The following is a 13,525-nucleotide window of genomic DNA, read 5'->3' as shown; positions in this document are numbered from 1 at the left end:
GGGACAGGGCCCGGGGTCGCTGAGGCGGAGCGGAGCCGGACGGGACGGGACGGAGAGGCGGCCGGTGCCCCGCCGGCGTTGAGCGGGAGCCTGGGGTAAGTCTGCGGGGTCGGGGAGAGGGAGTGAGCGGGCGTGGGGACCCCGACGGCGGGTGGGGTGAGGAAGGAGCGGTGCGGGGGGATCCCGGGTACCGCCGTGCGCGACGGTGGAGACGCGGCTCGGCCGCCGCCGGTTCGCTCGGTGACCTTGGTCAAGTTGCCTCCCGTGCTCCGGGCTCGCTTCGCAGCCTCCCCGGAGAGGACGGGTGTAGAGGAAGGCAACGAGCCCTTCCTGGGAGGGAACCCCCCTCCCCCGGTGCCCGAGTGCGGGGCCCGGCAGGTCCGGGGGGCTCCTACCGGCCCGCTGGAACCGGGTGCTGGCCGGCTGCCGGGGTAAACAAGATGCCCGGGAGGCTGGTGATGCCGCTTGCGCAGCGCGCCCTGCTCCGAGGGAGATGCCGGTGTGAGATGCCCCGGGACGGCAGGGACCGGCGGAGATGCCCCCCGGAAGGCTCCAACACCTACTTGACTGTTGGGCTATAAAGCAACAGGAGAGGTCTCCTATTCGCCCCCCCCGTGCTGCAGCGCAGGGCCCCGCCACCGACCGGCTCTCCCGCCGGAGCAGCGGGCCGAGGCGAGGACCGGGTGTCCTGCGGGAAGGTGTTCGCTGCGTGGGGTTACCAGCGCGGTGCCGGTGACAGCAGCCTCCGGTAGCTCGGGGAGATGGGGGTTCCCGGCTGCCAGGCTCAATTCCCTTCAGGAATTTTTTTCAGGAAGAAACAAAAACTCTGGATTTTTAAAATCCAGAGCATCAGCTTTCAGCACACGGATGTCCACCCTGGCCTGCCCCTTTCTCGGGGGGACCCGCGTGTCGCTGCCCTCCGAGGCTGCCCTGGAGCAGGGCCGGTGGGTACCGGGGCTGCCCCCCGCTCCGCCCCGCTGCGATCCCGGGGCCGGACAGAGTAAACCTGGGTGCTGCGGGGCGGGGTGGGACCTGCCGGCAGATGTCAGTGTCCTCTCTCTGTCAGCAGCCAGGAGGGTCCGTACAAGCCCAGGAGATGTTGCAAGGAGGTCCCCGCACTTTTTTTTTTCTTTTTTGCCGAGCAGAACTGGCTTTGGTGGGGGTTCAGTGACAGCTTTGAGACGTGGGGAGCAGAGGGGTGCTGGGAAGGGGAGGGGGGCGGCACTGACACCCCACATCTCTTCCCTCTTTCTGCCCAGCACCAGCCACCTGCTGCCTTATTTACCCTGCGCTGCTAACACTGAGCTACTGCTGTGCATCGCTGCCCACCCGTGACACTTGTCACCTGTGTGAAGGCAAGGGAGGGATGGGAGGGAGTGGTCCTCACCTTGCACTGCCCCCAGCTCCTGCATGAGGCTGGTACTCGGCTTGCGGGGTCCATCAGAGGGAGGGAAAGGAGCCAACCTCTCCGGGGAGGGGGCTGCAGAGATGCTCGTCCCCAGCTCTTGTGCAGGGACGTTCTTCCCCGTCCCTGGAGACCCATCTGCAGGGATGCTTCGGGCCGAGAGCTCAGCACAAGGCGGGGGAAGCTGGCACTGCTGCTGCCTTCGCCGTGCTGGGGGGAGTTGTATTTTGCACATTGCTCTTTTAAGAGGCTTTTTGCCTGTGGGTGTGAAAGTCTCGGGTGAGCAAAGCCAGAGGGCAGAACACATGGTGCTGGTGCGACTCGCTGCATGCAGCTGCTATCTCCCCCGATGGCAGCCCAGGCTTCATCTCATTTGATGTCTTATGCAAATCCTTAGCTCCCTGAGTCCTGGGATTTTCTGCTATTTTCTTTTACTCTCATCTTCAAGTGTCTCACTCTTAAGGATGCAAAGAAAAGCTAATAAAAGGAACCCGATTCATCAAGTCTTGCAGGTTTTTAAACCGGTCTCATGAGCTGGGGGGATGAAGGCTGTGACTTAAAGTCATTTAGCAATAGTGACTGAAAGGGCTATGAGGGCTGGTTTGCAGGAGCCTAGTGAGAATCAGTTCACAGCCACCATGGTGATCTTTAACATTGCTGCTCAGGCAGGGATGGCAGGCTCTGAGGTGGCTGTCCCCATGCTTGCTGCCCAGAGCCATGTCTCCGTAGGCCGGGTGCCAGGTGGCTGACAGCACCCCGCCGTGCCCACTTTGCCAGCGATTACCGTGCTGCTGTCGCTCCGGTGGTGCCTGGCTCGCTCTCTTAATTACCCCAGCAGATCAATGAGGCCCCGGCGCTTCCTTGGGAGTGTATGGATGCGAGCCCAGCAGCACGATGCACCACGTTGAGAGCTGCTCATTGCAAACCACGACAGAGCAAGGAGGGGGGCAGAGGAGGCAGCTGCACAGGCAGGGAGAGGCAGGGCTTGAGTGCAAGGGAGCCCCAAGCAAGGTTAGTGGGTCCGGAGCAAGGGGCTGAGCATCCTGCAGGATTGAGCCCTTTGGGATTGTCTATCCTGGGAGGCGTAAGTGGCAGAACAAGAGGTGCCCTGTGTGAATTCACATAGGCGCACAGCTCAGCTCAATTCACTTCAGAAAATAAACTGCACTTAGCCTCTGCCCAGACTCTCTTAAGTGGCCTTAATTTGATAAAGCTTTCCCATGTTTAATGAGAAGGTGACTCAGTTGCTAAGTTTGATGTTCATTCCCACTAAAAGGCATCTGCAGGGAGGTCGAGACCCATCCCCACTGCTCCGTGCTCCAACATGGATGCATTTTTGCTCCTGCTGTGCCCCAGGGACCAGCCCCTGTGGCTGGGCATGTCCCACAGCTCTGCCACCAACAGGTATCGCTTTGCCTGGCACAGACATCGGCTGCAGCTTTTGCTCTGGCCTTCAGCTCAGCATTTACAGGGGGTAGTGCCCGAGTCCATCCAGAGTCCCATGCTTCCCCACAGCACCCAGCAAATACCACCGCAGCCACTTCCCAGCACACACTTCCCAGTTTATGTGTCTCTAGATCTGCTCCTGCAGCATGAAAGGGCAGAAATCAATGTTAATGTCCCTGACAATTAGCTAACATCTTAATTATCAAACTCAGCCTGATTAGTGGAGTGCATGGCTCCAGAGATGCCGTCAGCACGGAAGCAAGCAGGACCTTGGCATAACTCTGCAGGATGTTGCCGCTGTCGCCATCGTCTCCAAGGGCAGTAGAAAAAGGCTTTTGCAGCTCACGTTAGCTGCTCGCCAGGCACTCGAGCATCCCCGTCCAGACCTCGCACCATCCTGCCTCAGTCTCTTGAGCCATTTTGGGTGAGGACACCCACCACAGAAGCAATCTCCTTGTCATCTCAAGGGTGGGAGGGAGCCTCTAGAAGTTGCAACAAGCTATTTTTAAGATGCAGCTCGTGATGAGTGACAGTCTGGGCCATGCATCAGCTGTCACTGGAGGGACATCAGAGCGTTCTGCTGCAAGCAACAGGGACATGGAGGGCTGCAACAAGATCAGGACGACTTGGGCAGGAAGGAGGTTGTGGTCCTGGGAAAGTTTGCCAAGAATATTTGCATTGGCACTCTTCTTCCTTCGCTTTAAGGTTTTTATAGAAGGGGGAAGGAAAAAAAAAAATTAACAAGCTGGAAGTTTTCCAACTTTTGTGATGCAAAACCCTAAATAAAAAAAAAAGTAGTCAGACACTTCTCATCAAATCTTGATTCTTTTAGATCAAGGAAAAGTGATTATTTCCAGCTCTAGTAGTAAGGTCAAGGGAGTTACTCATTTCCAAAGAGCTTTGCTCTCCCTGGCTTCCCAGGAGGATGCTGGTGTGAGCAGGTGGAAGTGCACTCCGATAAGCATCGCCCCCAAGCCTGCAGAGCAGCAGCAGCAACCCCTCAGCAAAACCAGAGCATCCCCCATGCATCTGTGTGGACTAAGGACTATATGGAGCTATAGCAATTTCTGCATGTACTTATTTTATATAACCCCTGATTGATATGAGCAAATAAATTAGCCCAGCTAACGATGGTGCAAGAAAGCTGCTCCTCGGGGATAAGCTTGCCATGTAACTCGGCACAGCCCCCCTGCAAGCTCTCCTGCCCGTGGTGGCTTGCCTGTTCCTGCCTGACTTGGGGCTTCAAGCCTCTGTTGGCAAGGATGCTCGCGTGCGTCAGCGCCCGTCCCCAAGCAAGAGCCCGGCTCAGAGGTGCCAGCACTTACAGTGTAAATAAGAGGCAGGTGTAAATAAGAGCTCATTTAGCAAGGTTGGAAACTTTGCTGCTTTAAGGGACTCTGCATGCCAGCAGGGGACTTTTGCTGGATTTGCACCAGCCAAGGGCTGGAAATACCCAATTTTGACTATTTTTATTGCTCTGTAGTTAAACATGAGGTGGCCGCAAGGAAACATCTTGCGTTCGGTCATGAATCTCAGAATAAGCTCCCCAGGGAAAGCCGCAGAGCAGGCTGAAATGGTTTCTAGCTGGTCTGGGGACTGCAGCCCAAGGGAAGAGGTGGCTCCATCCCTAATATCTGTCCCCACCATGGTCACCCAGAAGACGTTTGCTGCCTTGAGCTGCGGTGCTGGCAGGGGGGTGGGAGAGAGGGTCTGGAGGAGAAGGACAGCATGGGGAGCCCCTCTTGGGGAAGGTGTATCCCCCGTGGTGGTGGTGGCAAGGCGCTGGTCAGCGGTGGTGGGAAGCTGTTAGCACCCAGGATGGTTTGCTGGAAGAGATAGTGCTCTGCCTGTTCCCCCCAAAATAATCCCTTCTGTGCTTTGGATCAAAGGAAGGATGCTTCCACGTCCTCCTGATTTACTCCAAGAAAGCCTCGGGGAGGGTAGTGGCGTGACTGCTGTCAGACCACCCATACCAGTCTGTGGTGGTGTGAAGTGGTGATGGATGAGGCCAGTCGCTCATGGCGTTCATGGAAAAGCATCCCCTTGGCTGTATAGACCCGGGTGGAAGGAGATGGGAGAGGGGACCAGCCATGGAGCAGGCCCTGCCCCCCAGCCCAGTCCCACCTCAGCTGGAGGTGGTCAGGAGCCACCTAAAAGCCACAGACGATGATGTGGGATGAGGAGATCGGCCGTGCCAAGCCCGTTTGTGGTGCAACAGGCAGGCTACCTAGCACGCCGGCAATCTAAGCAAGGTGTTTTGCTGGGACAGCCATATTTAATGCTATAAGCAGCGTGTTTCCATGAGCAGGGTTTAGAAAGATGCGGTTCAAGGACTGCTTTCGCCTCAGCTTGAGAGCCGGAATGCTGCTTTCCTCTCTGCTATACAGGAGAGGGACCAAGTCACGGAGGGTTTAGCCCATGGTCAGCATCTAAACCATCCACAGGGTTTGCTGCCAGGCCTCAGCTCCCACCATGCCCTCCTGGGCACGGCAGCTTGTCCTGGCTCCCCAGGTCACCCCGTACAGCGCAGCAGCAGGACCCACAGCTGCAGGGCAGCACGGGACGGGGGGGGGAGGGTTTAATCCTGAGCCTTGTGTGTTCCTTCAGTCCCCAGGCCACCTCAATTTTAATTGCATCTGCAGATATTCCTGGGGAGGAGAGCAAGGTGCTTGCCTGCTTCAGGCAGCCGCTGCATCCCGGCTGCCTGCTTCCCCCTGGCCCAGCTTTGGCTGCAGGCAGGGAAGCAGGCAGGGAGGATTTCAGAGCAGCCACAGTGCCTCAGCTGCTCAGCCATCACCCACACGTGGCAGCGCACGAGCAGCTTTGCGAGCAGCCGGCATCGGGTTCTGCCATGTCTGGGGGGGGGGGACGACAGATGCCCCCTCCAACACTCAAGGCACAGAGTGAGGAAACCAGTCTGACATTGCCAGTCCCCCTGCCCACCCCAGCATGGGGGCCTGTTTGTTTGGGCCAGGATTTGGCCACGTCGTGGCCACGGGGGACTCCACGTGCCAGGAGCAGAAGGCAACAACCGGGTTGTTAGGTGGCTACCTGCAAGGCTGGGAGAAACCGGGGTGATACATGGAAAGATAGTAGGGGGAGGACAGAAGAAACCCTGCCTGCTGCTCCTGCCCACCCCTGCCTGCCCCACTGCCCTGGCACCCCCAATCTGGTCATGCAAAAATCTCAGCTTTGTTTAAAATTAACAGGGCCCCAGCCTTGAGGGCTGACTGAGAAGCTGAGAAAGCGCAATCAAAGTGCACCCTTAAGGGTTTAAAAATAGAAGAGAGGGAGAAAAAAAAAATTAAAAATAATAATAATAATACATGTTAAAGCACGATGATTCATCTGGCAAAGCCCTGTTTGGGAGAACACAGGGCTGGTGTGTGCTCAGCAGGGGCAAGGATTTGGGCTTCAGGCCCCACCAGCCACCTTCCCGGAATAAAAATCACCTCCCCTGGAAGCACTGCAGTGATGGGGTCCCTATTTTTAGGCAAACAGCTCTTGCTGCCCTGCTGGACACCTCACCTCGCCCCAGCTCTCCCAGACCTTGCAGCTCGCCGGCTCCCACCTTCACTTGCAAACTCAGGCTCTGGTCCCAGGGCCACTGCTCCCAGCAAAGCTCCATCTTTACTCGTACAGATACTGCGGGGCTATGAGAGCAGAAAGGTCTTGGCTTGAGAAAAATGCCAATTGCATTCAAAGCACCACCACAATCAGCCCAGCCAGCCATGGGGTGGACCTCCGTACATCTATCCATCCATCCATCATCTCAGCCACTGGCAGGATGCAAAGGAAAGTCTAGTATTTTCCAGCTCCCTATGCTTATTAATTTTTAGTCCCCCCCCCCCCCCAAATAAGCTGCATGTACTCGTGATGGGCATCCCCAAAGTGCAGGGCGCAGAGACAACCCACTGTCCCCGCTGCACGGGCACCCTGTAGCAGCAAGCTTGGCTCACTGGGCTGATGCATGGCAGAGAAAAACATAACAAAAAAGCCAGAAATTTCTCAAACAGGCACTAGCCAGGTTTTCATTTAACTTCAGCAGCAGCCAGCACCCCTAACCCCATCAGCTCTTACCTCCTGCGGCACAACTGTTCTGTGCCTAATGCATGGCTCTCCCCAGAGCACAGCTTTCCCTTCATCAGCACCCCAGCAGCCTCCCCAAAAGCAAACCCCCTCCCTTCCCTTAGCTTGTGGTTGCACCTGGTTTATATCCATACCGAATTGGCCCCACCTGGCATCTTGCCTGGCGCGGCCACCCAGTGCCACCGGCCTCACGGGCTTCCTGCTTCGTGCTGTGCCGTTGCAGGGCAGGGCTGTCCTGGAGGATCGCCGTGGGGGCGAGAGAATGAAGAAGCCAGCTGGGCAGCAGCAGGATGGGGCGGCAGGACCTCCTGCGCGCTGACGGGCCCCCGCCGATGCTCCCGTGGCCGCTGGCCCTCCTGGCCCTGAGTGCGTGCTGCCGCTGGGGGGTGGCCGGCGGGGCAGGTGGCACGGTGCCCCAGCAGCATGCCGCCCCCGCAACCCCTTCTTCCTCATCCTCATCCTCCTCCTCCTCTGGCCGAGCACCCCTTGACTGGCTCCTTAGCGACCGGGGACCCTTCTACCGAGCCCAGGAGTACGTGGACTTCATGGAGCGCTACCGGCAAGGTTTCACCACCAGGTACAGGATCTACAGGTGAGGAGCAGCGCTGGGGGCCAGCCCTTCAGCAGGCACCCTGGGAGGGGGCTGCGGTGTGGGGGGCTGTGGGAGGGCGCAGCGGAACGGACCCGTGTGTGTGGGAGGAGGCTGCCCATCGGGAGAGATGGGGAGTGGGTGTACGTGAGATGCTGCTTTCTTGTGGAATAGAACAGCAGCCCCCCAGGATGCTCATGGCATGGCTGGGATGGGCTCCAGGTGGGATTTGCCCTGAGCTGGGAGTGATTTGGCGTGCAGGTTGAGATGGGATCAGCCCTTACGGTGGGAGGCACAGAGGGATGCTCCTTTGTCCTTTTGCCATGCACAAAGACATCTCTGTGCCAAACTACTGAGCCTGCCTGGACTGCCAGCCATCTGGGGCTGGGATGCTGCTGGGGCTCGTGAAAAGCCACCCTGACTGACCCCCTGGCATGTCCCCAGTGCTGTCACCCCATAGACTGCAGCAGTGGGATGCTACATGCGTGGGGGGCAATGCTGGAGGGGGTTTCTTGCCAGTAGAGAACCAGGTTCGACAGCAGTGGGCTCCACTGACCCCAGCAAAGGGCCACCCTGTGACAGCCAGTGTGGGAAACCCACTCCACCACCTCCCGGTGCTAACTGGGGCTGTCACGTCCTGCTAACGAGCCCTTTTCTCTTCCTCTCCTTGCTGGTACCAAGCCCTGGGGGTTTCCAGCAGCAGAGCAAAGCCCAGCCACTGCCTCCAGGAGAAGCTGACGTGGGTGCCTTGTTATGCAGCCCAGCACCCCCAGAGAGCTCCTCTCCCCTCTCACCCCCTTCCTATGCGCTGATGCTGCCATGCCGAGGGACCCACGTCCTCCAGGGATGCTGCTGGTGACGGCAGTGGGACGGGAAGGAGCAGCCGGAGGGATGGCAGCTGGCTTGCACCTCCTCCGAGGCAGAGAGCCTACTAGCAGCCTTTGGGGCTTGCTTTGTCTGCAGGATGGGATGGGGGTACCCGGTGCAGGGCTCCTGGCCCCCCCAGCCCCACTTGCCCCAGCACCCAGGGAGCATGCGTGCAAGGGGAGATGCAGCATTCCCACCCCCCTCACCCCCAGCTCTACTCCTGGCCCCAACTTCCCACTTTCTGGACCCAAAAATCATGATGGGAGGCCACCCGGCACCCGCTGAGCCCCTCAGCTGCTTTGCCTGCGTGCGTTCATCCATCCATCCACCCCTCCCTCTCCCTCCTTTCCCAACCAGCCTTAATTAAACTGTCTGAAAGCCACCGCCTGGTTTTAATTAGAGCAAAAAGCTGAAGATTAGGCTGAAATCAGCTGCTGGTTATTTCCAGGGCCGTTGGTTGTTCAAGGCAGCGGCAGGCTGGCGACTGCACCCCCCCTCCCCCAGGCCAGGCAATACTGGGGGGGCACGTTCACAGCCTCTGGGGCTACGAGGGGACCCACCACATCCCAATGCCTCCAGCTTCCTACAAAACACTGCCGATACTTAAAACCATGAAACCCCCAGATGTCAGATTTTCACCCAGATCCATAGGCATGGGAATGGAGGATGGATGAGGCCCATCCAGCTCAGCAGGCTGGAAAAGGCTCTGTCCCTGCCCAGGGCTGTGATTAATGCCAGCCGGAGGTTCCTGATTAATCAATATCAGGCATCTCCGCTGCTTGTAGCTTGTTATCGCCATTGATGGCTTAAGGAGGGACGATGCTTTCGTCCTGGCTGGATCTATAGCTGGCGAGCACATGCAGCCGGTCCTTCACCTCCGCTGCAGCGATGGGGAGGTCGAGATGGTCCCAACAGGAGTTTTTCTACCTACTGATCCCCTGCCCCAAGGTGGACACTGGGGCAGCGGAGGGGACAGTGTGCACATGGCATGGATGGACCGGCTTTGAACCCTCTCCCCACCGCTGCTCTCCTCCCACAGAGAGTTTGCTCGCTGGAAGGTGAATAATTTGGCCTTGGAGAGGAAAGACTTCTTCAGCCTGCCACTTCCCCTGGCCCCTGAATTCATCCGCAATATCCGTTTGCTGGGACGCCGGCCCAGCCCCCAGCAGATCACTGACAGCCTCATCAAGAAGTATGGGACCCATTTCTTGCTCGCCGCCACACTGGGAGGTGAGTGCTGGTGGGTGCTCGCTCCCTGCTTGCTCCCTACTCGCTTCCCTTGCGCAAGGCAGCATGCAAAAGAGAGTGGGTGGGAAAATAAGCACCACAGGAGAAATGCGTTCAAGAATGGGAATGGGGGGGACCCCAGCAGCCCCCCGAAAGTGTCGCATATTCCCCCCAGGAGAGGAGTCCCTGACCATTTTTGTGGACAAGCGCAAGCTGAGCCGGAGGGCAGAGCCTGCCGGGGGGGCCGGGAACAGCTCGGGGGTCTCGCTGGAGACCCTGCACCAGCTGGCAGCCTCCTACTTCATCGACCGGGAGAGCACGCTGCGCCGGCTCCACCACATCCAGATCGCCACGGCCGCCATCAAGGTAGGCAAGGGTGCGAGGGAGAGGGCAGCACGGGCAGACAGCGGCTCCTGGACCCGCCAGTGGCTCCTCAAAGCTGGCCGAGACCCTGAAGCAGCATTACAGCCTGGGGAGGGGAGACGGAAGGGGAGAGCAGGCAAAGTTAGCACATCCGCGTTATTTATGGGAAATTGGGCACGCTAACGAAGGCACATTTTTCAGCGGGCTGCAGGCAGGGCTGCTGCCTGTCAACAAGCCAATTAGCAGGCAATTAGTTCTCCTCTCCAAGCATTGCCTTGCTACGGGGAGTGGGGCACGGCAAGCCTGGCCAGGGGTTATCTGCAGCACTTTCAGTGGGGTGGCACGCGCCCTGGATCCCCTCCTGTATCCCTGACCACCTGCGGGTCCCCCCCTTAGGTGACCGAAACACGGACGGGGCCACTCGGCTGCAGCAACTATGACAACCTGGACTCGGTGAGCTCCGTCCTGGTGCAGAGCCCTGAGAACAAAGTGCAGCTCCAAGGTAGGACCAGGCTGGTGGGGACGTGCTGATGGACGAGTGCCACCATGGGATGGCCACAGGGGAGGATGCTGGCTCAAGACGCTGCTTTTAATTTAAGGGCTGGGGAGGAGGGAGGATGAAAATAATCAAAGCTGGGCAGGATGAGGTTGTTGCTCATCTGCCAAGAGGAGCCAAGATCAATGCAGAGCCCAGACAAGTGGCTCCACAGCAAATTGATATGAAAATCATGCGAGGGTGGGAGCCCAGGGAGGGGGAAGGCTCATTCCCTCCTTGCCTGGGCAATGTTTTCGAGGGGCTCCATGCATGCCCTGATGCTCTCAGGGCTGCCTTCCGCTCACAGGGCTGCAGATGGTGCTCCCCTCCTACCTGCGGGAGAGGTTCGTGGCGGCCGCCCTCAGCTACATCGCCTGCAGCTCAGCCGGGGAGCTGGTGTGCCACCGAAGCGACTGCCGCTGCCAGTGCCAGCCAGCCTTCCCCCGCTGCAACTGCCCAGAGGCTGACATCCAGGCGCTGGAGAGCAGCCTGGCCCAGCTCCGGCGAGCCTGGGAGAGCCACCACGGCCAGTTTGAGGAGTCAGGTGAGGCTGGAGAGACCCCATGAAGCATCTCCTTCCATGCAACCCCTCCTTTGGGAGCAGCCCAGGCTGGGCAGTGGGCTCCAGGGCAAGATCCACGGTGGTCATCTCGCTGTGAAGACCTGAGAGCCCGGGTGGAGGGAGGCTGCATGCAGCCCTACCTTCATCACTTGCTCTCCTGGCTCTGCTGAGACCATCTTTCCCCCCCTGCAGAAGAGTTTCAGGCCCTGGTGAAGAGGCTCCCCGGGGACCATTTCCTGAACAGGACGGCCATCTCCCACTTCTGGGCCATGGACCTGGATGTCCAGCATCGCTACCAGCAGCTGGGTACCAGCCTGAAGCTGCTCTCCAGGAAAACCCACCGACTCATCCGACGGCTCTTCAACCTCAGCAAACGCTGCCACCGGCAACCTCACTTCAAACTGCCGAAGGAGAGGTAGGGTGCCACGGCATCCCCCTCCCATGCTGGGGACACTGCTCAGAACCCTGAGGGGGGCTTAGACCCACAGCCCACCTCCCTGTGGCTGGGACCGGAGGAGCTCCCGCCTTGCTGGAGGGATGCTCGGGGTGGGGGAGCAGGCAGGAGGGGCAGCCATGCCACCCTGGGATGTGGCCCTGAGAGGTTGGGTCCGAGCCTGGAGGTGGAAAATGGGGCTCAGATCACGGGGGGGCCACCAGCGGTGCAGAAAAATGAGCACAAGGAGGGCAGCTCTTCCATCGCTAGGGAAAGTTGGTCATGCCCCATGTAAGCATCTCTCCTCCCGTGTCTGTTCTCCACCAGGTCCCTCTCTTACTGGTGGAGCCGCGCACAGTCGCTCCTGTACTGCAGCGAGACCACCATGCCTGGGACCTTCCTGGAAGAAAGCCACAGCTGCACATGTCCCTCCGACCAGCCCTCCTGCCAGGGGTCCATACCGTGTGCCTTGGGCGAGGGGCCAGCCTGCGCCAGCTGTGCCGAGGACAACAGCACCCGCTGCGGGACCTGCAACCACGGCTACGTGCTCACCCAGGGCTTCTGCCGCCCCGAGGTGGCCGACTCGCTGGAGCACTACCTGGGGCTGGAGACGGACCTGCAGGACTTGGAGCTCAAGTACCTCCTGCAGAAACGGGACAGCCGCATCGAGGTACACTCCATCTTCATCAGCAACGACATGCGGCTGGGGAGCTGGTTTGACCCCTCCTGGAGGAAACGCATGCTCTTGACCCTGAAGAGCAACAAGTACAAGCCTGGGCTGGTTCACGTGATGTTGGCCCTCTCCCTCCAGATCTGCCTCACCAAGAACAGCACGCTGGAGCCTGTCATGGCCATCTACGTCAACCCCTTTGGGGGAAGCCACTCGGAGAGCTGGTTCATGCCTGTCAATGAGGGCAGCTTCCCAGACTGGGAAAGGACTAACGTAGATGCCTCTGCCCAGTGCCAAAACTGGACGCTCACTTTGGGCAACAAGTGGAAGACTTTCTTTGAAACGGTCCACGTCTACTTGCGGAGCCGCATCAAGTCTCTGGATGACAGCTCCAACGAGACAATCTACTACGAACCCTTGGAGATGGCAGATCCCTCCAAGAACCTGGGGTACATGAAAATCAACAGCTTGCAAGTCTTCGGCTACAGCTTGCCCTTTGAACCGGATGCTATTCGTGACCTGATCCTTCAGCTGGACTACCCCTACACCCAGGGCTCCCAGGACTCGGCCATGCTCCAGCTGTTGGAGATCAGGGACCGGGTGAACAGGTTGTCACCCCCCGGCAAAACCCGCCTCGACCTCTTCACTTGCTTGCTCCGCCACAGGCTCAAGTTGGCCAACAACGAGGTGGCGAGGATCCAGTCCTCCCTGAGGGCCTTCAATGCCAAGCTGCCCAATGCGCTAGAGCAGGAGACGAGCAAGCTGTGCAGCTAACGGCTGGGGCTGCTCAGATCTCAGAGCAACGGGGGCCAGGAGAAAGGACTCCCTGGGGCAGGGGGAAATAACCACCCTAAAAAATTAAATCAAGGCCTTACCTTAGTGCCAACTGCGTGCTTCCATGCTATACCCAGCGACTGGCCAAAGAGACGCAGGGCTCAAGCAGAGAGAGGACACCAGTGGGACTGTGGAGGAGGGATGGCTTACGCAGCGCAGACTGGCTCCAAGCGCGGGGACAACGCCAGCACGGCCGCCCCGTCGTTGCCTGGGGGAATGCGCCGATGGCCAGTGGGGATGTGGCTCAGCCAGAGGCAGCTGCTGGTCCTGCCGAAGCAGATGCCCAACCTACCATGAGGATCCTCCAGCGGCAGCCTTCTCGGCGCCCCAACTTTTGTAGTCTTTTTAAGAGAGGTTTCTACTGGCACCTTTGCTTTCGCATCCCTTGCGATCCTTCCTGCAGCCGTGCCCTCACGCACAGTGCCGGGGGGACCACACCGCAGGCCCCCGAGACCTGGCAGATCTCCCCTGGGGCCTCTCCACGAGCATCTCGTGACTGCTGCAG

General features: G+C 59.0%; 2 protein-coding genes across 2 annotated transcripts in view; one reads left to right on the top strand and one right to left on the bottom strand.

Annotated features, from left to right (window-relative positions):
- The window catches only part of ASTN1 (astrotactin 1), a 63,838-nt gene extending 56,743 nt beyond the window's left edge, over positions 1–7,095 (bottom strand). The window contains exons 1-2 of the mRNA XM_010580723.1: positions 7,075–7,095; positions 42–479 (exon numbers count right to left, since the gene is read on the bottom strand). Coding sequence (XP_010579025.1) covers positions 42–479; positions 7,075–7,095 — 459 coding nt within the window. The remainder of the gene's footprint in view (positions 1–41; positions 480–7,074) is intronic.
- Positions 7,096–7,230: 135 nt separating this feature from the next.
- On the top strand, positions 7,231–13,007 carry BRINP2 (bone morphogenetic protein/retinoic acid inducible neural-specific 2). Its single transcript, XM_010580645.1, has 7 exons — positions 7,231–7,532; positions 9,436–9,626; positions 9,799–9,989; positions 10,383–10,488; positions 10,829–11,065; positions 11,276–11,498; positions 11,844–13,007. Exons 1-7 carry the CDS (start codon positions 7,231–7,233, stop codon positions 12,958–12,960), a joined length of 2,367 nt encoding a protein of 788 aa, XP_010578947.1. The 3' UTR covers positions 12,961–13,007.
- The last annotated feature ends 518 nt before the right edge of the window (positions 13,008–13,525 follow it).

Source organism: Haliaeetus leucocephalus, unplaced genomic scaffold, assembly GCF_000737465.1.
Source record: "Haliaeetus leucocephalus isolate CR32 unplaced genomic scaffold, Haliaeetus_leucocephalus-4.0 Scaffold730, whole genome shotgun sequence".
Lineage (NCBI taxonomy): Eukaryota > Metazoa > Chordata > Aves > Accipitriformes > Accipitridae > Haliaeetus > Haliaeetus leucocephalus.
This window is presented reverse-complemented; position numbering and strand designations above follow the sequence as displayed.